Source organism: Hypomesus transpacificus, chromosome 2 (assembly GCF_021917145.1).
Source record: "Hypomesus transpacificus isolate Combined female chromosome 2, fHypTra1, whole genome shotgun sequence".
NCBI lineage: Eukaryota > Metazoa > Chordata > Actinopteri > Osmeriformes > Osmeridae > Hypomesus > Hypomesus transpacificus.
This window is the reverse complement of record NC_061061.1, coordinates 13,864,420-13,889,070: the sequence shown is the minus strand read 5'-3', so window position 1 is coordinate 13,889,070 and position 24,651 is coordinate 13,864,420. Positions and strand designations below refer to the sequence as shown.

General features: G+C 40.4%; 2 protein-coding genes across 2 annotated transcripts in view; both read right to left on the bottom strand.

Moving 5' to 3' along the window:
• Positions 1–6,142: 6,142 nt before the first annotated feature.
• Positions 6,143–8,089, bottom strand: LOC124476541 (neurexophilin-1). Its single transcript, XM_047033746.1, has 2 exons — positions 8,054–8,089; positions 6,143–6,907 (listed from the first exon to the last, which is right to left on the bottom strand). Exons 1-2 carry the CDS (start codon positions 8,087–8,089, stop codon positions 6,143–6,145), a joined length of 801 nt encoding a protein of 266 aa, XP_046889702.1.
• Positions 8,090–9,447: 1,358 nt separating this feature from the next.
• The window catches only part of LOC124480187 (thrombospondin type-1 domain-containing protein 7A), a 55,945-nt gene continuing 40,741 nt past the window's right edge, over positions 9,448–24,651 (bottom strand). Inside the window, exons 14-28 of the mRNA XM_047039292.1 lie at positions 23,025–23,203; positions 22,439–22,444; positions 22,118–22,251; positions 21,466–21,619; positions 20,331–20,472; positions 18,937–19,052; positions 18,448–18,565; positions 16,652–16,797; positions 16,087–16,261; positions 15,694–15,867; positions 14,740–14,835; positions 14,152–14,234; positions 13,776–13,989; positions 12,983–13,070; positions 9,448–11,802 (exon numbers count right to left, since the gene is read on the bottom strand). Coding sequence (XP_046895248.1) covers positions 11,715–11,802; positions 12,983–13,070; positions 13,776–13,989; positions 14,152–14,234; positions 14,740–14,835; positions 15,694–15,867; positions 16,087–16,261; positions 16,652–16,797; positions 18,448–18,565; positions 18,937–19,052; positions 20,331–20,472; positions 21,466–21,619; positions 22,118–22,251; positions 22,439–22,444; positions 23,025–23,203 — 1,913 coding nt within the window. The 3' untranslated portion in view covers positions 9,448–11,714. The remainder of the gene's footprint in view (positions 11,803–12,982; positions 13,071–13,775; positions 13,990–14,151; positions 14,235–14,739; positions 14,836–15,693; positions 15,868–16,086; positions 16,262–16,651; positions 16,798–18,447; positions 18,566–18,936; positions 19,053–20,330; positions 20,473–21,465; positions 21,620–22,117; positions 22,252–22,438; positions 22,445–23,024; positions 23,204–24,651) is intronic.

Below are 24,651 nucleotides of genomic sequence, written 5' to 3'. Positions count from 1 at the left end.
TGCAGTTTTCTCCCTCATCACTTTTTGACACAGGTCAACTTTAAAATGATGTAACTTCAGTTGTGACAAAGATATCTGAGAGAGTTAAACATATTTGTAATCAGCAGAGTTTGTAGCAAATATGTATAATATACAGAAAGTCAAATTTTCACCATGTGAAGGGTTTCCCCAGGCCGCCACACATTTACTAAAACAAGTCAGATCCGTCACACCTTCTCACAAAATGGCACCCACTTCTACCCACATTTTCGTCACTAAGTCACCATAATTCATTTAGATCCTGAGTAGAAATCCTCAGTGCCCAGTCATCACTTGTCTGCTTGGTGTTTGAAGATTAGTGTGCTCAGAGGCATCCTCACTGGGCATTCAGGCAGCTTAGAGGCCAAAATCCATAATCCTTACCCTTCATGGAATTCTCCATGCACTCCAACATGCTGAAATATGGCCCCGCAGCAGCAGGCATGCATGTCCCAGAGAGTTGAACACCCAGGCTAAGATATTTGGATATCACAATGCAGAGGTCTGGTAGGAACTGAAGTTAGAGTGACGGCTACTGTGAAAGCAGTTCTAAAAAGGTGCTAAAAGGATGTCATCAGATAGCATGTATGGTCTTAAATTGCTTGTCTTTTTTCTGCATTATTATTAAGTTGATTGGCAAATCCAATCCAGCTGACCAACCATCCGAGTTATGCAGGTTAATTTTCCTTTGCTTGATGTACAGTGCCCTCCAAAAGTATTGGAACAGTGAGGCGAATTCCTTTATTTTTGCTGTAGACTGAAAACATTTGGGCTTAACATCAAATAATGAACGTGAGACCAGAGATCAACGTTTCAGCTTTTATTTCCAGGTATTTACATCAGGATCTGATGCACAACTAAGAAAATATCACATTTTGTTTGAATCCACCCATTTGTCATGTGATCAAAAGTATTGGAACAGATATACTTAAAACATATTTAAGTGAATAAGACTTCATATTTAGTTGCAAATCCTTTGCTTTCAATAACTGCAGCAAGTCTGTGACCCATTGACGTCACCAAACTTTTGCATTCTTCCTTTTTGATGCTTTCCCAGGCTTTCACTGCAGCCTCTTTCAGTTGTTGTTTGTTTTGTGGGGTTCCTCCCTTCAGTCTCCTCTTAAGCAGGTAAAATGCATGCTCTATAGGGTTTAAGTCTGGAGATTGACTTGGCCAGTCTAATACCTTCCATTTCTTGCCCCTGATGAACTCCTTTGTTGTTTTGGCAGTGTGTTTTGGGTCGTTATCTTGCTGCATGATGAAGGCTCTGCCAATCAGTTTGGTTACATCTTTCCTTAAATTGGCAGACAAAATGTTTCTGTAGACTTCCGAGTTCATTTTGCTGCTGCCATCATGTGTTACACCCTCAATGAAGATTAATGAGCCCGTCCCAGAAGAAGCCATGCAAGCCCAAGCCATGACATTACCTCCACCGTGTTTCACAGATGAGCTTGTGTGTTTGGGATTATGAGCAGTTCCTTTCTTTCTCCAAACTTTAGCCTTTCCATCACTTTGGTAAAAGTTAATCTTTGTCTCATCAGTCCATAAAACTTTGTCCCAGAATTTTTGAGGTTCATCTCTGTACTTTTTGGCAAATTCCAGCCTGGCCTTCCTATTCTTCTTGCTAATGAGTGGTTTGCATCTTCTGGTGTAGCCCTTGTACTTTTGTTCATGAAGTCTTCTGCGAACAGTAGATAGTGATACCTTCACTCCTGCCATCTGGAGGTTGTTGCTGATCTCACTAACAGTTGTTTTAGGGTCTTTCTTTACAGCTCTCACAATGTTTCTGTCATCAACTGCTGATGTTTTCCTTGGTCTACCTGTTCGACGTCTGTTACTTAGTACACCAGTAGTTTTCTTCTTCTTCAGGACATTCCAAATGGTTGTACTGGCTATGGCCAATGTTTCTGCAATGGCTCTGATTGATTTTCCATCTTTTCTAAGACTCACAATTGCTTGTTTTTCACCCAAAGACAGCGCTCTGGTTTTCATGTTGTTTTCACCTCTGAATACAGTCTGCATAGACAAAACCTATCTTACCCAATCTGAACCTGAGTGTAGACATTCAGTGGTATTTATTGATTGAATAATGTATGTAATAGGACACACCTGGGCAACAAAACACACCTGTCAGTCACATGTTCCAATACTTTTGCTCACGTGACAAATGGGTGGGTTCGAACAAAAAGGTGATATTTTCTAATTTGTGCATCAGATCCTGATGTAAATACCTGGAAATAAAAGCTGAAACGTTGATCCCTGGTTTCACATTCATCGTTTGATGTCAAGCCCAAATGTTTTCAGTCTACAGCAAAAATAAAGGAATTGGCCTCACTGTTCCAATACTTTTGGAGGGCACTGTATGTTGCTATTGTGTCCAATTGTGCCAGATACAGATTCTTCTGAATGCAGAATCTGAGAAACAAGAGCCCCAAACATAACCAGCTCCCCGATCCATATCACATGGATTGGATTTTCCAGCTGCAAACGCTAGTTACTGCAAGTGGTTGCTGAGGGCAAAATAAAGTTAACCAAGGCCTACGTGGAATCAGCCAGTCGGTCCAACGTTGTGATTACACTTTGGGGGGCTGTCAATCCACAAAGGAAAAACTTTGAAGATTATGCAACAAACCCAAAGTATTATCCTAAGGGATTTTTTAAGAAGTTGTTTACTCTGCTCATGGGATTCAACCATTTTGGAACTCCTGTATCTTTAAACCTCATAAATCTATACCTCCAGTCTTGCCTACAAGGCCAAAGCTTGTCTGCTGCTGATACTTCATCATGAGGATGAGAATCTGGTGATAAACCTTTCACCTCTGTACTGTCCTGCCAGTGACCAGACCATCTTTCAAGTCTTTGTCACAGCAACTACTAGACTGAGACAAGTTTCCTCAAGTTTATGCAGCTGATGTACAGTACATTACTGTACGTTACATTGTACAGAATATGTTTTCATGCTTTAGAAGAACCTTAAATGACTTCAACTTGATGAAAATGTGTACAAACTTCTATTTTCTTAACATTGTAATCTCACAATTTATGAGGTACAAACATTTGCTACAAAATGGTTACCCTTGGAGAGAAACAAGGGTAGCCTTTACTCTTCCCAGTGCCTGACTGTAGTTCTCTGGCCTTGCTGTTTGGCATGCTGTGTGGCACTGGGGGCAGATATCACGTCACAGTGTTGGCATAGATCTGAATTTGTTCAAGGTTACTTCTTGATTTAATGGTGATGCATTTTATAAAAGTGCACCATCCCTCTCTCTCTCTCTGTCGCACCTAGTCAATCTCTGTCACAAACAGTGGCTGTTCATCTCATCTTTAGTAGAGGGGGCACCAGGAGAGGTTATTAGACATAAATCAATTGAAAGCCAACCCCCTGCTCAAAAACCTTCTGACTCTGATTGTTTCATAGCCGTAATCTGAGACAGGTTAACCAAGCAAATGACACAAGACTTAATTGATGTTATTAGTTGTGCTTGTGCTTCATTGTGAGAATTCTAAAGAATCCACATATGAGAACTATTTACAAATTAGTTACTACGTATTAAGAAACATTGTAGTTGTAAATGTTTACAGTAGTATCTACGTATGTTCTTGGGTGGTCCGATTGTTGTCAAATTCCGCCACGTATGATATAGAATTAGAAATCAACCATTCACAAGACCTAAATAACACTGCTTTCCTCAGAGCTACAAGGTGGCAAGATGTTTATATTTCAAATGCAGCGGGAGCTGTGGGAAAGAATTAAACAGAGCGTAAACTTAATTTCATGTTGCCACAATTCATTCTTTTCATATGGGATTTAATAGTATTGTTCGTTTGTCAGTCTACTTAGGGGTGGAGTGCTCATACCTGGTTCTGCCTGGGGGGCCTAAGCTCAGACTAATGAAATGAGTCTATCCTCGGTGGCATTTTAATCTATTCACTGAAAAAGCAATTGACAACCCCACAGTATGTGCATTAGGATAGCTCCACCGCCAAAGGACAGCTGTCACTAAAGCAATTAAAATGACAAAGGTTAATTAATTCTCTGTAGTTTCTCCTGATATGAGACATTCACAATGAGTGAGTTTTCATTTTCGGGAAAGTAATACGGAGACCAATGTATTAGTCATTCAAAAAACTACCAGCTTTTGTCTGATAAAGCCTTTAATATGTCAATACGGTATCTCACATAGAAATTAACCTCAAACATGACACAAATTCTGCACAGGACATGATTTGAAAAACCATTAATCAGCTACTTTAATGATAGTTATTGAATATATTATACTAAGCTGTGTGTTGCTACAATAGTATGGCGTATGTTTTCTGTGAAATTACACAAAATCTTGATGAAGTTACCAAAAGAACTTAGGCAATCATGCTTTGACTACGGTCCTAAAAAGGAAAGGTCCACTGATAATTACCAGTCTAACTACCACTGACACGAGAAGGAAGAATCCCAAGAACTTTCTAATCCACCTAAATGTCAGTACCACGTTTACAGCCCTCCTCCCTTGTGGTTCTCCAGTGGCTGCCAAAAGGCCAGTGGTTAGTCATCTGTTTACTCCTGCAGCTGCTGGGTGTCATTGGGACTCTGAAGGAGAAATCCCATGATTCTCTTTGCCATTTCTGACAGCTCCCACCCGGCCCACATTAATCAGGGTCTCTGGGAGAGCCAGGGGAGAGATGAGGGGCATGGATGAAGCTGGCCTAGGACAACTGAACCAGGGGAGACGATCTGGAACCAGAGATATGGCAGACATCACAACATCAGTGTTTGTGACACGGTTGAAGAAGAATGAAAAGGGTTTATGTTCAGAACAATTGAATATGTTCACAGGAGTTGTTTGGTAAAGGTTTTCACAAAATGTCTCTTGATTGGATTGTGTTTAAAAGGAAAAATCTGTCAAACAGCATCAACTTCAAGCAAGTCTTTATTATTTATTTTTTTGTATTGATGGCAGATGAATAATCTCAATATATTAGACAGGTGTCGGACTTGGGTGATCTCCTTATTACACTCCTATACATAGGAATTAATAAATTATTTAATCTATTTTCAAGGGCCTTTTATACATATATAGTAGATCTATAGACAAAGAGTAGAGAGCAGGGCCATTTTCCATTTTCCTCATAAAAATGTTCCTTGCACAATGCATATTCCTCTAAATGCCTCACAATCTGCTACAGGCATCACATTTTCATAATGAAAGTTTAATAGGCAATTCAATATAATTACCAACCATGGTGTCAGAAATGATGATGGTGTTATAATGCGTGATATACCCTATTGTCTGAGGGTGTGCTTGTTGCTTATATTAAATTGGGATATTATAGTAGATACCATTTGCTATGGTTTGAATTGTTCTCAGACACCAAATTGTAATCTTAAAAAAAAAAAAAAGAAAGTATATTTTATTCACACTAATGAAATTCCTCCATAAATAAAGAAAAATTACAGTTTTACCTGCTGGCAGAATGGCATTCATATTAGATCGTATTAGACCTTGTTGGACTGTTTTCTGCATGTGCCATAAATAATTCTGTGTAAACCATACACCATTTACATTTACATTATACACTTTCTCTCATGCATGCAACAAACACATACAAGTGTTAATTTTCCCTAACCCACTTCTTAGTACAGATATGATTCTAGCTTTTGATTTCTGTACTTTAATACATTAAGAAGACCTCCAATTGTCCAACAAAGACCAGAAAATAAGGGGTAAAAAAAGACCAGACTCATGGAAAAAGATGGAAGATATTCTATCAACAAAGACAATTTAACTTCCACTTTAGTTATTTACACAATTACTATCAACAAACCTTTGGAAAGACTCGGACTGGATTGTTTTCTTTTGAGAGCCAATATATACTTGATAAATACATGAGGCGAGAATATGCATAGGCTTAGAAATGTTGCGACCTAAAGCTCTCACAATGGCCAAATGTAAGGTCTGAACAACATAGCCAACTCACAAGCAGCAGAGGTACAGAAGCTTTTGGACACACCAGTTAACATTCTACATCATCCCTGATTTCAACACAACAGAATTTGTCTTAAATGACAGACCTTCCAAGATGCAATATTCTGTTCCTGTGCCTTCCCTATATTCAACCTATCAGAAAATCACCCAGTAGGGCGGTAGGGAGTATCACTGTGGTAGTTGTAGTCAGGACACACTTTCTGCACTAGCTTGTAGTCGGTGCTGTAGAAGGCAATGTATATGCAAATGACTTTGAAGGGCTTGGAACATAGCCAGGACACATGGCTCTGGGTCTGTTCCTGAGGGCAACTCTGTGAAGGGTCGTGTGCGCACAGCGAGTTCCTAGTGCCTTTCTCCACCTTCTCGTACTCCACTCTGCAGTTGAACAACTTGATGTCTTTTGGCTCGCGAGTTGACTGTTGCTGCTGATGCGGCTTGAACTCCACAGCCTTGGTTGGAGGAACCAGTCCTACTGACACGTTGCCCTGGCCTGTGGCATTATGTCGGAAGTAGACACTAAATGTGCCATTGCCATGGTCTACGATCTTTCCAGTGATCAGCAGATTGAGCTTGACTGTCTTGATGTTGGAGTGGAAGTCACCCCAGCCAAACATCTTTTTGAACTTGCCTGTTTTAACGATGGGTCTCCTCTTGGCCCGGGAACGAGCAATGTGAAGGTTGGTGGAGTTGTGGAACCAGTCCCAAAGTGCCTGTTTGGAGTAGGGTTCTGACTCATCATAGTTCAGGTCCAGGGTGGTTAGGTTCTCCTTGCCATAAAGTGTCTGGGACAGCAACCGACTTACGGAAAACACCTTGCCATTGCTTGTCCAAAAGTTCCTCACACTTGATTTAGAGCTATCTCTAAGATCTGAGCTTGTTGAAGTGAATGGATGATGGATACTTGAAATCTGTAAAAAGAACAAAGGAATTTTGTTAAAAGAATTACTCCATTAAAAAACACGTGCAGACCTTTGATTGGATGACCCCGAACAACCCTGAAAGTCATTGAGACAATCCATAACACACAGTATCAACAGCCTCAAATACTACATTGTGTCCTTTATAAAGAGTATAGATATTGCTTCTGAACATGGAGATGAATGAAGTGCTTCTTCAATAGACATGATGCAACACCACACTATTACCTGCTGAATGTGGCCTGAATGGATGATTGATGATTCCTTCAGTCTCCCCCTTCACAATCACACATGTGAGTGAACTACGATTCCCAGAACACCCTATGGAGAATGGTGACAGTGATACTCTAACCTTTAGTGGAAAACGTGACAGCCGATCTATCTGGGTAAAGCTTTTACATTTTGTACCTTTAGCCCCAGATCAATACTCTGAAAATAAGGTCTTCTCTCATTCAGAAAGTTCACTGCATGACATTCTGTTAGGGCCATTGAGATTGCAGTGATAAAACTGCAACAGCTGCAGATGTAATGGGTCAAGGTGCCCATTTCTAAAATACATTTGAGTAAAAAAAATGAAACTTTTTAACATTAAAGAAAAAAATGTCAAAGATCACCCAATAGATCACCCAATACAACAAAGAACCAAAAAAACTCTGTAGGTAAAAGTGAACTATATTGCATGGAATTTCAAAACATTGAGGGTGGTCAAATGACTAAATAAAATGATTCTTTCAGAATCTGGTAATTACAATTGATTAATTTTGTGTAAAGAGGCATTCAGAAGTTCAGTAACATTTTGTTAAATTGACTAAACGAGAAGTTTTATCAACTCACTTTGATATGCTTGAGAGAGAGGTGAATGTGTGTGTGAGAGAAAAGGACTGAATCGCAATGAGGGTGTGCTTGTTTGAATTGTGAAAATGGTGGTACATCTTTTCGCTATTAGCATTTTACAGCATGTGTCCTGTGGATGAAAAGTTGCTAATACTAGACACAAGTTGGTTTAAAACTGAAAGCACATTGTGGAAACCTTACTTCATCATTTTCACCTCACCCTTTCTCAGTAGCCTGGCATCAAGTAAATCTTTTCCTGATCCGTTTTAAGGAATCAGGATTGATTGTTATAGATTGATTTACCATAACTTTACCATATGGGTCATCCACATTCCCCATGTAGTTTACATATGGCTTGGACACGGAAGGAATTCAAAATGTGTATGTGTTTATGTTGACTCGATAGTGTATCATGGCCATGAGGAAACTATCATACACAGTTGTGAAACCATATCAACCCTCAGAGATACCAGGGGCATAATTATCACCGTGACCTGAACTGAAAGTAAGGGGGTTTGTGGTGGGGGAGTTGGGGATGGGGGGTGGTTCAACTCACCCAGAGGATAAATTCATAATCATATTATTTCACACACGACTTGGTTCAAAGGCATCCAAAATAAGTTTTGCAAGATTTCCATGGGTCTGTCAATCTGTCAAAGGGGCTGGAGGCGAAAGCTTAGGATGCGCAGAGCACGACACAATTACCATCACTCCATTAAAGCATAGCCAAGCAATTTAGAAGCACAGTCTGAGCACATCAAGTGTTACTCTGAGATCTGCAGGTTCTGCTGGTATTGTATTGAATAAAAATGAAAATACCAATTGCCTTTTGATACAATGGATACAACTGTGGCTTCAAACCAGGAGAGAATTTGAGTTATTATAGTTTGAAGACTTAAATGAGAAGATTACTTGTAATTAATGTTTTAAGATTCATGTTATTAAAGGTTACTTTAATCAAAGGAAATTAAGCTGCCCCTAACGGACTATGCTTGCTGTACATTAAGATCTTAAAAACATGGCACGCTTCTTACCTGATGGTCTGATTTAGTATTGATTTAATGTACAAAGAAATTACATCTTTATATTACCCAACCAATTTTTTATGCTATACATGCTGGTATGTTGAACCCTTATCACTTCCATGTACACATACTTAGAATATATGCAGTATATATGTCATGAGATACCCAGAAAAAACAGTACTTCAAAATTGAGTCAACTTACCATGCAGATCATTAATGCCAGGACGACCATCCGACACCAACATGCAGGCTTCATACCTCTCAGTAGTCCTTCACTTGTCATGCCAACCTGTCTTCAGAGCGCAACTCAAACACCGCTCAAAAAGTCGGATTGTTGATGTTAAATAACCCTAAATAAAAGAGTAACACTCAAGAAAAGATGATTCACAAAACAAAATAAATCTAGTTTAAGTAAGGATTGATTCAAAAGGTCTTTGGATTTACTGTATTGGACACAGTGTTGCATGAATGGAGGTGTTTTTAGGTCTGAATGTCAGTGTGGAGAGGTGTTTTAAATAGTGTGCTCTACTGTTCACAGAGGGAGAGAGGCTTTGAAAAAAAGAATAGGAAATCAAACTTTTCGCAGTGAGTGAGACTGACATCTAGTGGAGTAAGTAATGAATTGTTACATTTGCGCAGCCTCAATGTACTGTACAGTAGGTATTTTATTTTTTTGCACTTTCTCCCTTACATATACTGTATAAACAACATGTACAAAACCTTTGATGGCAGAGCCTTGTCTTTTTTTTTTTACAACACACAACTTGCATCATGAGCACAACAATCAGCAATATCATACACCCACTTTGCAATATTCAAACTAAACATTTCTGTGCAATACAAAATAAATGTACACATACATATATATATATCTTTTCAAAAAAATAAAAAAAGTTTTTTTTAAACTAAAGTATGCAACAAAAAGTAAACATTTGCCTCACCATTTGCTCGTACTGTAATGAATATAGGCCAGCAAGTCACAAGTGTATTTGCTTCTTATCGACACTTGCTCAATATTAAAACCTAAACTGTTGTATGTGAGTTTCTAACACATACCTTCTTTTATACAGATTGATGTTACAGTATATTTGACCTTTTGCAGAAAACACTGAAATCTGATTAAATTGATTGTTGTTATTACCATATATAGATTATTGTCCCAGACACAGATTAGCTACAGACAACCGACATTTTATAATCAGGGCTCGACAAAAGTTTTTTTGGACACTTGTTCTTTGAGCAAATGATATTTTAGTTTGTCTAACCAGAGCTCCACAAAATGAAGAAAAAGTTACTAAATGAAGACTTGCTTGCACCAAAATACAGAGGGAAATAAAGATGTGATCTTCAAAATGCATAGTATTTGTTTAAAATACTTTTCTTTCTAATCATAGGCATGGTCTGTAGCCTATTTGTATAAAAAATACACACCAATGCCAGGGTGTTCAGACTAAAGTTGTGATGTTATGCCTGGGAAATTACACCATAAACCAGTGCCACATTTACATAGAATAATATTATTTCATCATGCCTTTTTCTCTGCACAAAAATCAGCTTGTTTTGGACAAGTGGACAGGCAGTAATGTCAAACCTTGATATGACAGCATAAGAAATGCAAAATAAAATGGCCCTTTATGTACTTTGACTGCAAACATACAGTATAGTAGAATTCTGTAAAATGAATGTTGACAATAAGGCAGATGCAACATTTGTAAGACACAATATGTAATTTAATGAAACACATTAGTCACACCCTGTTTTAGCTTTAGACATTGGTTTTAGACTTCAGTGTATTTTTCTCGTGGAACATTTTATTTTCATATAATATTTATACTATACATATATGTTTTTATCAATTTCTTTTCCATCAAAATAAGTTTGTCAGTTTGTCATTATGTCAGTGATCAATAGCTATATGATTCAATGGGCAGAGACAGATGGATATAACCAGTAAAACCTTACATATCACAAAATATACCCAACTTACAACCAAAGTTTGTGAATACAAAATAATCAACTCTATACACGTTAATCATACATTACATCCACACTGTAGAATGTAAATGTGTCATCTGGAATTATATTCTTTCCATGGTATGAAATTCCACTGACATTTTTATGTTCGCTCCCCAGCTGCATATTATCCTGTCTTTCAAAGGGGTTGTGTTCTATGGCAATACAAGGTAGAAGTCATGTGCATATCATGCTGCACTAATATAGTGCGATATTGTGCCTGAAACAAAAGAAAAGGGGGGAGGCGATAGTTCCACTACTGAGTGATTGTATTCCTCATCTGCTCTGTACAGTTGCATGTTCATTCTTCCAAACAGGCTTCTGCCAAGGAATCAATCAAAACCACATTTACTTTGCTTGAGACAGAAAGAGAGAAAGGGAGTTGAATTCAAATCCAGTTGAGTTTAGAGAACAGACATCCAAGCCTTTTATGGAGATTTTCTCCCTCCTCTTCCCCGCGGTGACTTTTGGCAATGTGCAAACCGTCAGAGCATCCTGAGCCTCTGGCCACTCAGCATTTTCAGTGACGAGCAGAAAGCATGAGGAAAGAGTTTGAGCTTGTGCTGTTGGTGTTCAAAGACAACAAAGTTTGTCTCTCTTTGCAGGATGCAGCCCTTTCGTTTTGGAATCAGTCTTGGCTGATAAAAGGGGCAAACAAAAAAGGCATTGTAGAGGAGGAGGTGCTGAAGGCTCTTGCATAAGAAAATATAAAAAAGCAATAATAGTGTAATTAAAGAGAACTACATAAAATGGTTTAAGTCAAAATCAGTCTTGGTTAATAAAATAGTTAATCCCTATTTTCCCAACTATGGGGGCATGTAATAAAAGACTAATTGAGAGAATAATCTGATTTCCACAGTTTTCCTTTCTACTATGGGGTAGATATGAGAGGTTAAGGTGATGGGAGGAAGAAGATAATCCAGGAGCTACATGTCGGCATCCCCATCATAGGCTAGAGTCAGAGGCTTCAGTCGGTTGTTCTGTCTCTGTCTCTGTGGTTTCTTTGGCTTTTTGCTGTGAAAAATAATAAAACATTGTTACATAAATCCATCAACTTTCGATCGATCTTTGAAATACATGCTAAACATTTCAAGTTTACACTACAGACATGTATTTCTGGTTGTAATATTTCACAAACATTGGCCATCCATTTGAAAGTAAACATTGAACAAAGGCCTGTTAGTATGACACAGCATATCGCATTATCAAGCAGGTTTAAGTCAGTTCTCATTTGCATGCAGTATCTCAGAAAGTTTCATAGCTGCCTTGGCTTCAAGCTATAACCAAGCTCCAGTTAGTGCCAGAAAATTAACATTATCAGACAGAGAAGTAAAACAATATTTGAATATGTCTAAGAAATACAGTTTGAAAGTGTACAACTACTGTCTTCACAGTTCCATGTACATGTAAGTCAACTGTAGTGTTTGACCTGGGCCTTTGACCATTGGCAACAGATAATGTAAACAGACATAAACCATGTGTTATTGATGATGCATGTTAAATGAGATGTAAACTGTTAGATGAAATGTATGGAGAGACTGGTATACCGTACTAGTTAGTATTAGTTGAAATGCTATCTGGTCTCAACAAAAGGATACTTCATGTATCATCCCCACCACTAGAGGGCAGCTGAGTCCCATTAGTATCTGGTCTAAGGGTCTGAGGGTCTAAAACTCTCACAAATTCAAAAGGAGCTCTGGATAATTTCACCTGCAGCAGCAACTTCACTCAGCCAGTCAAGGTAGGATATTGGACACTGGTAAGGGGGTCAGGGTGTGGGTCAGGGCCAGCAGCTACTCGTAGGGGCCACTTAGCTTCCTCCTTAGCCGCTGTTTTGGGCTAACTCTTGGCAATCTGGGCATGTGTAAGTCAATTCATGTGCATTTTGGCCCATCCAGACCACCGCCCCATTGCTGTTAGCTTCAGTAGCTGGAAGAGAACGCCGGATCGCACAGTAACTGCTGCTCACGCGAGATGGCATGGAAACACAAAGAAACAAAAAAAGAACATAAACAAATAAAATGAAAAAAGACGATGTGGGAAGGGAGGAACAGGGAAACAATGGCACAGAGAGATAAAAGCTACCTTGGGGGGGGGGGGGGGGGGGGGGGATGGGTGATATTTTCTGAACGATTCGGAATGACAGGTGGAGGGAGGGGGGCGGGGGTTGGGTGTCTGGGGGGGGTGGACTCACCATGCTAGGTATATCATAGACACTATGAATATGAGGAGCACGAAAGCTCCTGCTGCCACACCGTACACCCACATCTTCAGCTTCCCATCTGTGGAGGAGGAGGCCTGTCAGTTCAGCTCATTATAGCACCAGCAACCCCTCAAAGGGAGGAACTCTTCGTTTCAGAAAGCCTGTTTCCCCCCATAGACACAGCAGGGCATGTTATCGAGTGTAGAAAACAGGGTGGGGAAGATCCTTTGGAACACACATTGCGTGTTCAGATGTGCCGTGACCAAAACAAAACCAACACTTTTTGGGGAAGATTAACTATACAAGTTGTCAGCGCACAGTATGCCTGCCTCTGAGAACTGATGAGAAGAACTGGTCGGTAGGATCAGTCTCAAGCTGTTGGAAAACAGTTGGACATTGATGCGTTGCAATTAATTATAAATCATTGCTACAACAAAGCATTTTGGCTTCTTTGAAATGTTAATGTAGAGTAGGTCCGATTAATTAAGCACACATAGTTTGTGGAACACATGCTTCTCTAAAGGCTATTGCTGATGCAACATACAACATATCATTAGCATGATGGCTCTTTTGCGCCTCATGCATCACCACATTTGCACTAAAACATCTCCCCGATTCCAGATCTTGACAGAATTGTCCACAGGGCATTATGGTTTGATTAAATGGTATTTACCTCATACACCTTATACCTTACACAACAAAGTCTTTATGTTTTGTGTGAGGTTACTATCCATATAAAAGACCCAAGATGATTATGTTTTAGTGTCTTGGTGTGTGAGGTCACCTGGTCCGAAGGGCTGCAGGTACCAAGTGCGTCCGGAGCGTCCGGGCTGGATGGTAGTAGGAAGGGTGGGGTTTATAGCACGACTAGTCTTCACGTCCCCTCTCTTGTCCTCAGCAGTGGGGATCTCCAGAATGGGGATGGGCGTGCAGCGCTCCAGCAGGCCATCGGTGGACAGCACCTCTGTGTAGCCTTCCTCGCACATGCAAACACCAGCCTGCAGGGAGCAGTGTTCAACAGACACGTTCACGTCGATTATTTGAGAGTCCGATTGACAACCATTTTAGATTTAGTCTGGACGTGTGGGAATTCGTCTATTTCATCCATTTGAACTGCTGACGTGAACGCACGACTAAAAGCCTTAAAGCAAGCAGCTGACCTCGGTGCAGAAGGACTTTGGCATCAGACACGGAGGGTCGCAGGAGCTGTTGTCCACAGGGGGATTAATGGGGGGACATCCTCCTGAAGGTCAACGGTCATCAAAGTGGAATCAGATACTTTATTCGAAGATGGACATTGAAATTATCATTGTCGCAATAGTGATGCATTCCTTCGACTTGACAACACACCTAAGCAAACTTGTGTACCATGTGTATAGATCGTCTTTAAGGACAAGCTAGTCTTTTGTGTGACCTAAGGGCACCAAAAGCAGCAATACATAACTTCTTGTGATACCTGCGAATTTGTTGCTTCTCTGCACGTATTTGAGATCATGTCGTACCACTGTCAAGCAAGAGACTGCACCCATGAAACTGTTTGATGTTGCACTTTTGATATGACGTTGATTTTTGCATCTCTATACAGCACCGTTGTAGTTTAGATGTTATCGAGCTAATTTTATTGTTCACCGCTGGTACGGCTCACAATTTTTGAATGTAATTTTGGATAAAAGTGTCTGCAAATGAATAAAATGAAAATTGTAACTGTAATGTAAACATAGAAAACTCTGTATCCCAGAAGGCCTTACCTGTGACGTTGAGTCCATCAGAGCGTTGACACCAGGTGAGGCGAGAAGATCCTGTCCATGTGCTGCTCATCCACTTGTATTCATAACACTTGCCATCTGAGAAAAAAGACAAAGGAGAACTCAAAGGTAGCTATTATTGTTTTATCAATATTTCCATTAGCGCTACAAATGGCCAAAAAAATCCGTAGGGAGCCAAATCACCAGTGAAAGCTATCCAGCTATTGTAAATGAACCATTCAACCTTGAAATATCTTTTTATCAGTGCTGGTGTTACATTTAATTAAACATATCTTATACTGCTGTCATGATTTGAGTGGTTTAAGATGGACTGTTTATTATGATCCTCTTCCCCTCCCTTTCTCCTTTCCTCCGCTCCTCTCTTCTCCCTTTTTCTTTCCTTCTCCCAACTCTTATCATTTTCCCCTTGCGTCTTCTTTCCTTAATTTCTCTCCTTATTTCCCCGCTGCCCCTCTCCAAGATATGGGTCACACCTCCCCCTCAGCCCTGAAGTGATGGTGGGAAACCAGGTCAGCCCAGTGCTGGGCTGACTGCCGGCCAGACTGACTGACTGACTGGCTAACTGGCTGGCTGGCTGTCTAGGAGACAGGAGTGGTCTGAGAGAAGGAGGAAGCTCCTCAGACTGGCTCTAGGGTTATGCGTTGTGTTCGTGAGCAATGGTGATTTACTCATGATTCTTCGGCTCACCAATTTAATGCATGAGTAAGATGCCCGGAGTTTTGTTAGTTGGAATTCGGCATACTATGCCTCTATTATTATTTAGCCTTTTTTATTGACCGCACAACAACAGAACTGCTGTTGCTGTAGATATTTGGTGGAACCCCAGCTGTCTATGATATCAACCAGCTAATTAGAATATTGCGCACTGGTGGACACCTACACTATAGGGCAGAATTAATCACACTGACCACAGTAGCTAGCTCCTAGAAGTCTTACCAGTGCAGCGGCGGGATTCCCAGTCCTGATCTGGACACAGCTGCAAGTTCTCCGGTTCCTGGGCCATGACAGCCCGCGAACGCACCTGGACTGAACCAAAGTCGACCCCAGCTCCCTTGACACACATGCTGACACATGAGCTCCAGTCTGACCACTCCATCAAGTAGCATTCACCTAGGGGAGAGATGGTGAAAAGAAAGCATTTCACTTGATATTCTTCATAGTTGCTGTACTTCGGACATAAGTTTCAGAATAAAAACATGGAAATAGTTGAGCAAAATCCCAGAGATAGAATTACGATGTATGTAATCATTTATATACCGAGACAGTATATAAATGTATACTCTTTAGACTTGTTTTTGGTATTGTACAGTAATACCACATTGCAGTCACCTGGGCAGGGGAGAGTGCAGGCCTCCTTTAGTGTGATCTCTGTGTCTCCATTGACAGCTAGCTCCAGACCGCTACATAACTCCTCGTCCACAAGGCTGCCCTCACCCTGGCTTACGGCATCCGATACATAGCAGGTCAAGTTCCTGAAGCGCAAGCCATCTCCACACACAACATCCTAAGGTAGATATGGAAAGTAATTGAGGAGGTGGTTGAAAACACCAGCAATTATACTGTAATTTTACAGTATAGCTCACTTTACTAAGCTAGCGCTTGGGCCGTCTGGTCCAAGAAAAACCTTGTAGACTAATTACATCAACAATGATTTAATTGCATTGGTATATTCTAGACAATTTGTAACTACAGGATGCCATGTAGGCTACTTAAGTAAAGTTGAGATAAAAAAAATAGATGCCAAGCCAGGTAATAACAAATCTGAGCTGTCGAGATAGCAATTATCAAATTTCCACATAGAAGGTTTAAGAACCAAACCAAGATCGGAAAAAAAGTTGTCAAAGGGTATACATAGAGTGGAAAGGATAAAAGCAACTTTAAACATTTGTTGTACCTCCACTCTGCATTCGGACCAGGGGCTGTACTCCCAGCGATAGCAGGGTCTGACTGGACAGGGTTTCCAATGCTCCATCTGAGTGGGGCATGGGCGTCCGTCCCCCTGGGACGCCTGCACCACGATGCGCCTCCGCCACATCCTACCTGCAGCGCACACAGGATGTGACATCGTCAACAAGGGACACTCTGATACAACACCTCAAGGTATCAATATACAACATATGTTTAGGTTTACTCTTTTCCTGGAACTGTAAGCAGCATAAGCCAATTATACAACGGATATGAAAGGGGTGTGAAAGAGTTACGCCTTACTGTTGCATGATCTTTGGCAGTAACAACAGTTAACATCTGATAAAGCCAAATTAACAGTTTTTTCATGTCTCATACTTAATTTCTTCTTGAAATATCACTAAGCACCCCTAAGAATTTTGATAGGGTTAGTCCACTCTTAAATATTTATGTAAAGTGGTGATGTCTGTCTGGAAAAATCAAACTCCATACTGCATCTGACTTCTTTTGAAAATATTTAGGTTTCTATTAGTATATTGTTATCATAACTGAAAAACACAACATCATATTTAAAACATTGCTGTGTTTTTGTGCATGCTTGCATTTGTATTAGCCATAGAGTTCTTCAAGATGTCCTTCCACGCTATTTTGTCCTCTGACTATGTTGATAATCACCACTCTTCCACTTAAGTAAAATTACATTTCTTCACTCCTAAACACACAGTACGCTAACAACTGTCATTTTCTACAGAACTGATAAAAAATAAATAAAATAAAAATGAACTGAGCTCCAACTTTTAAACTAGACAGCATGCTTTCAAAATACCAACAGTAATAATTTGTTAATTACTCATAGACAGAAATCTCCTCACCATTTTGAGTAACAAGCTAATATGTTATGCCAATCAGCCCCAACACACAAACACAGAAACACTATAACTTACATGCTATTCTCCCAAGAAGAAACCTCCCCCATAGATCAAATAAGGATCCCCATGGCTGCTTTAACCATTCTTAAACTCTCTATCTTATTCCCTGTGATCCAGCCTCCAGTGCAACACAGCGATTACTTCAAAGGGCCTCCCACAGGTTCTGAGCAGACAGATATAATGGGACACAATCAATTGGCTGATCCTGTGCAACAACAAACAGGGGACAGGAGAGGTTGTCGCTGTTCCATCACCAGCCACTTTCGAGGCCATGATGCAATCTCTCCCACTTCAATAAACCTCTGTCTCTTTTCCAGTCTTCCCATCCAAGGCGAGAGTGATGTGTTTCTAATCGTGTGAGGTTATTTTATATTGAGGGGCAGGCAGGAGAGAAAATTGTTGGTAATGGAGTTGAATTGAAGTATAAGCTGTAAGGAAAATACTGTACGGAATATAAAAAAGGTAATTTTAAAAGGCAACCATAGACTTAACTCTAGTGAGGCAAAAAGGTTGTTCTAATACCAAGCTTTTACAGTTCAAGTTGCCGTATTAGCAAAAAATGAACTAGCCCAAATATTTATTATTTCATTTTACGCGATAACATCAACTCAACAGATTGGTAAGACATTATATGTGAGATTTAGTGCGAACGGATGCGCCAGTCCTAATGGATCGGTGCTTATATTTTGTGTTCATGTATTACAGGGTGCCTATAATAGGGGTCCATTTTGTGATATATGGTAATAGGTCTGTGTTTGTGTGTATGTATGATTGTACAGCACATATTTTAGAATCTCTGTGCATGTGATTGCAATTGATAATTGTAAGTGACGATTGTAGGTGGTCTTTTGCATACCTTCCAGTCCACACATCTGGGAACACACTGACCAGGCCGACCACTCAGACATCTGACAGTTGACAGGACACTCCACCACACAGGATGTGTTCAGCAGCCACTTCCTCTCCAGCCGCAGCTATGACAGGGCCATACATTATCCTTCAATTACCTCATCCACTCAGACACAGAGTCCTGCCAGCACCATCAGCCAGTCTGTTCCTGCCAGACCTCTGCCTGACCCCGGGATAATACAATTCCCAAGAGCTTCTGCTCTGCCACCCGTCATAATGGGCACTGGCCTGGGTGGTGACGCTAGCTATAAACTCATTACCATACGAAACCCAATGTGCATCTGAATGAGCCAGCTAGACCAGAAGGTTATGGGTTTATATGTCATTGTTCTTTTCCACAGAACGTAGGATTTAATCTGAGAAACTGGATCTGTTGAGGAATTTTCTACAGATTTTGTAATTGTCATAAGAGATTAAAAAAAACAGACTGGCTCACCTCCTCACAGAACCTGAGGTCAACGGACTTGCCGTCTCCGCGAACACAGTCAAGCATCCTGGTCTTGATACCTGGTCCACACACAGCATTGGAGCTCAGCTGACAGGTGCTCCACTCTGGGGTAGAGAGAGAGGAGGAACCTAAATTAAACTAAATTAAGTTAAGTACTTTAACATGACGATTGCATGTGAAATAGTATCCACAAACATAATATCTACAAATATAATATCTGAGGACTGTTTGAAAACATGTCTGTCTCACTGATGGACATCTGCCTTTCAACACGTCTTACAGTAATAGCTTAACTAGGCTGAATACAATGAGCGGTCAACGTTTGAGGCCTTCTGCTGTAGAATATAAGTAGATTTGAGGAGAAAAGAGAGATACACTAGATGTCTCGCCAGTCAGAAAGGTAATATCCAAGGTTCTAAGAATGATTGCTTCTGATACAACTCCTGGAGTTAGTGGAAACCAATAGACCTGCTCAAAAGAACCAAAGAGCATGCCCTTTAGAAGTTATAAGAACATTATTTAAATCTAGAGTATGAGGAGGATTTGGCCCTGAGCCTTGAGATGAACACATGTCTCTAGTTTAAACCCTGTCACTGAGAGGTTTGGAGATCTTCTCGCCTCTTGACGAAAATGAGGGTCTGTTTTTAGAGTTTGGCTGTCTTGCCCTGACTCAACTGCCATACAGAGCTCTGCTGCACTCTGGGGAGTGGAATATTGAGATTGCAAAGAGAGAGAGAGAGAGAGCCAGAGAGAGAGCCAGAGAGAAACAGAAAGAGAGCTAGAAAAAGAGAAAAGACAGAATAGACAGAAAAAGAGAGAAAAAGACAGAAAAAGAGAGAAAAAGACAGAAAAAGAGAGAAAATCAGGGTTTCTGTGAAAAATAGTGTACAATAATGATCTCATATTTCATGTACTTATTCTCTGAAAGACTCGTGTGCCTCTGGGAAGGGAGCAACACAGTAGAATAACAGAAAAAGGAAAAGAGATAGTGAGCAAGCTAGAGAGCAAGGAAAGGAAAAGAGGGAAGTTGAGAGAGATTTACAGAAATCTCAGCTGTGCTTATGGACTCGCAGTGGAGTGACAGGAGAGATACAGTGATTTTTGAAGTCTAACTGGAATATTCTGCATTGAGTGCACCGTAGTCTACTGCAGTGGATGGCACTACTTCGTTATGCAGTAAACTACAATGGAATATGTATACAATAGGCCATTCCAGTACTTTTATATAGCCAGGGGGAGGCTTCGTCAGCATAACAACCTACGTTAGCAAAGTTTGCAGACCTAGTTATTTGTAGTTTGGAAAACTCCACACGTAAATAAAGATGTACGGAAACAGACACAGTAGCATTTTCCAGTATAATGTCTGGTGATGTATTGTTTACCTGTAATGTTGTAGAAGTAATTGAAGCAGTTTGCATTCAGGTGACAGGGGTCTTTATCGGTGGTTTCTGGACACTGTCTACCCACCCCTGGGCCTCGAAGAGGATACGCTGTCCGAATCCGATTGTTGTTCCTTGTGCAGGGCTGAAATGGAATAGTCACCATTTTCTTTTTGTCTTAAACATGGGGAGTTGAGAAAGTAAATGTACATTTTATTTGGTATGCATAAATTAGTAAAAAATCCATATAGCAGCTAGTGATAATAATTAAATATAGACAGATATAGACAGATCACTGAACCAGAACTAAGACCTTTTTTTACTACAGAGAACTCTTACCAATATGACATCCACATTTTATCAAACAGTCAAGTTGATTAAACAGTGGGAATCTGCCAGTTTTGGATTATTTTCTAGTTTAAAGCTCCATAATTAATTTCCCGAAGAAATTGGATTAGTTCCGTAGCCTGTTTTAATGCCATGTCATCATTCCCTGGATTGTCATATGGACTGGTAATGGCATACATTTGTCATTAAATATGGAGTTTTCTGGTATTTTCAACTACAACAACAGAACCCTCATACATGCATACAGTATTCCTTTCCAACACTGGCCTCTGCATAGTCATTGGTCACAGTTGGACATTAGGGGAAATGATGCTCCTGGAAGAACTCCATTGCTGCCGTCATGAATAAAACATCATAGCATCCCCAACTGGTGCCCTCGCATTGAGATCCAAATTGCTGGAAGTCAGCATGCCAAGCACTCAAAAAGAATGTTGTGTGATTAACAATGGTTCTGGTATGAGGGGAGAACAGCAGGCCATGTCGGACCAGTTAAATCTCGCTTTTAGCACATTTCAAAGGTGTGAGAAGGGAAAGTGTGCACACTGGCTGCTACATACCCTGTATTTTTCTACTATAATAAAAAATGACCTATGTATCTGTTCTCAGGCTTATACCACACTCTGAATATCATCTTTATTCAACACAATTATGAATGATTTTTTTTTATTTAGCTTGAACTCTCACTAAGTTTTAGACCAATGCAAACCCCAGGCAGACTTAACCAAACATTATTAAAAGGAACCCATGTAGTATGTTGACCCTTGTGTGTGTTTCGGTGGCGAGGCCTCACCAGGCGGCAGGTGCTCCAGGAGCTCCAGTCGGAGAGGACGCAGTCCTCAGGGCAAGGCAGCCGACTCTCCCTGGCCCCCAGAGGCATCTCCTCTGGGTCACACAGGTAGTCCTCCACCGGGTCTGCTGGACCATCTATAGTGTTCAGCATGCACCTGGGACATAGCAGAGAATACAATAGAACACACGGTGGCATTCAGATCAAACAGAATGTTCATGACAAGTACGCAATCCATTGGGATACAAATGGGTACTGTGATACTTGTCTGTAACATACAAGGATTGATGATCTTGTTTATTCAAAGGCCCTATTGAGGCTGACAAAAAAGATAGATGGGGATCAAGAGGCCGTGTTTTGTGCTGATTTTAGAACAACTAACAACTCAACATATTTGAAATATTCGATGCGCAGTAATATGGAATGTTTAAGAATGTTTTAAGGACAACCTGTAAGGTTATGCTGGATTTTACAAAGGCATGGAACGCGATATAGCCAATCACAATGAAGGATGGGAACAACCAGTTTTAGAAACACATTTTAAACCTCACACAATGCCTTAACCTACAGCATGTGGGCATTTAAGTAGACAACGTGAGTCCCAAATCCTCTTTTTTTCAGAGGAAGAATGATGTGTCATTTGATACAATCCTACCTGACTTTTCTTGTTTGGACACCCTCTCCACAGTTCTCCTTCAGGTCAACGTTGCTGACCTTCCACACACTCCAAGGCTCAGCCAGCCACACATATTGGGTACAGTCACTCGCGCAGGGCACCACCTCATACACCTGAAATTCCACAGTATTTACAATAAACATATTGTAAACATGTATGTAACTTACATGAAGTCTTTTAGAACATGGATGGAAGTTGATGTTGCTCTTTGAGATCTTTTATCTACAGTATATACCTATTTCTGTAAGACATTAATTAATTTACTTTTTATAGCTTGAATATAAACAGCACTATCCATACCTGGGCCTGCAGTGGTAGGAGGATCCAGATAGCATCGGTTAAATGAAAGTCACACAATGGTAAAAACAAGATTAAGTACAAAATACACATACAACAAGATATTTGATTGATACAGCATTATAGTGGATCTGCTTAGAATAAAACCACAAAAAACCTACATGATGCTTGGCCTTAATCCAGGACCAATCCAATATTCATACGTATTAAAGGAAGGTTTCTATTTAGCAAACCAACTGAATGTCAACTGGGCAGAAAGGATGCTTGAAATGAAGGTATTGAAAACAAATGCAATGAGATTTTATTATATCTAATTATATTATAAGACATTTAATTATATTCAGAGCAAAGCTACACCCCTCCGCTTCGCGTTGGGGTGCTGTTCGCCCTGTCAGTGCATATTTTCCCGATAATGGCCGGCATTCTATACATTATCCCTTACATATTGTATGATTCTATTTTATGAGTATTCATCTGTGATCTTTTTGGTTTTAACGTAACATTCAATGCTTTTATGCCTTTGTGGGAAATTACATTCTAACCATTGCAGATATTAGATTTTGATTGTGCTTCAGATGGTGAACAGTACCTGGTTGATGTGGTCCAGTTTGGGGCAGGGCCGTCCACCATTGTAAGGTTTCTCTCTAAGCCACTTAGAGCGAACTTTGACCCCACTGCCACATGACTTGCTGCAGCGTGACCAGTTGGACCACTCACTCAGCTTACAGTCAGATGGACAGGGGATGATACATGCCTCATCAAGGTAGCCTGTATAGTTAATGGAGACAGAGATGAGAAGACATTAGGAGACATGAGGAAAACCAGTAAAGAAAATGGCAGAAGTAGCTAGAAGCCTCTAAATTCATGATGAATCACACCTCCAACAGTCAGATAAATATGTGCAAAAATACTACAAATACATTACTACCAATGGATTTTATTTTGGGAAAATGTTCAATGACATTTGTCTCCACTGACTGTTGGGTCATGACATGTGACTGGGGTTTATGCATCTCACTCTGCATGTTTCATTGAATTCTCTGAGCTTTGATTTGCAGATGCTCAAACAAACATGTACAGTTTATGGCTAATACATTGTGAGACGTTATCTATCTGAGCTAAGTGTTGGTTTCAATGTCAAACACGCAAGGTATGTGCCTGGATTTTCCACACACAAGATTAACACATGAAAAAGAATCTCTTAGTTTAATTCAGCTCTAGAATTTGAAACCTACCGTATTAAATCAATAAGATGGACAAGCTGACAAGATAAATGTCTGATCTCCTTTTAATAATGAAAAATATGCTCTTTCAGACAAATTGTCTTCATTCTGTGAGAACTCTTTAGGACTTTAAAGTGTTTCTTTTGAAAAGCAAATTGTCAGTGGTCAAACAGCCTGTTTGAGCAGTGGCCTTGGTGCCTCTGTGATAGCTTACTGCCAAATGACATTACAGTAAACACTTTCATCTGTTCTTAGAAACCTGATATGGCTCTCAGCCAACTCAATATCCTGCATCCTACTGGGTTTAGCATGACCTCTGTAATCAGGATCATCCCCTTTGACCTCAGACTGTATACCATAAAGTCATTAAAGGTGTCTTGTATGTCACATCATGTAGTATGTACGGTAGTTCACATGAATCTGGACATAAGCCCTTGGCAAAGTCTTTCTATAGTCTTTAGTCTTTCTATGAGTCACAGACTCTAGTTTAAGTCGACACATTCACGGACAAACAAGCATCCAGTAATCATACCAGACCAGATAAACCTGTTACCTAACCTTTCTCAACAGGGTTTACAACAAACCATGATCATTTAATCAGAATCCCACATCTTCCTAATCATCCACTTACCCTCTCTTTCCCATGCTAATAATGTACCCCAACAATCAACAAGCATTTGAATAGTAATGAGGCTTACTGCCCTTTGCTAACATGTCAAATACAGCCTCTGCCAAGGGTTCTGATCCTACGACCTCACACAGAGTCCAGTCCAGCCCCTGCCATCCTACGACCCCACACAGGGTCCAGTCCAGCCCCTGCCATCCTACGACCCCACACAGAGTCCAGTCCAGCCCCTGCCTTCCTACGACCCCACACAGGGTCCAGTCCAGCCCCTGCCATCCTACGACCTCACACAGAGTCCAGTCCAGCCCCTGCCATCCTATGACCTCACACAGAGTCCAGTCCAGCCCCTGCCATCCTACGACCTCACA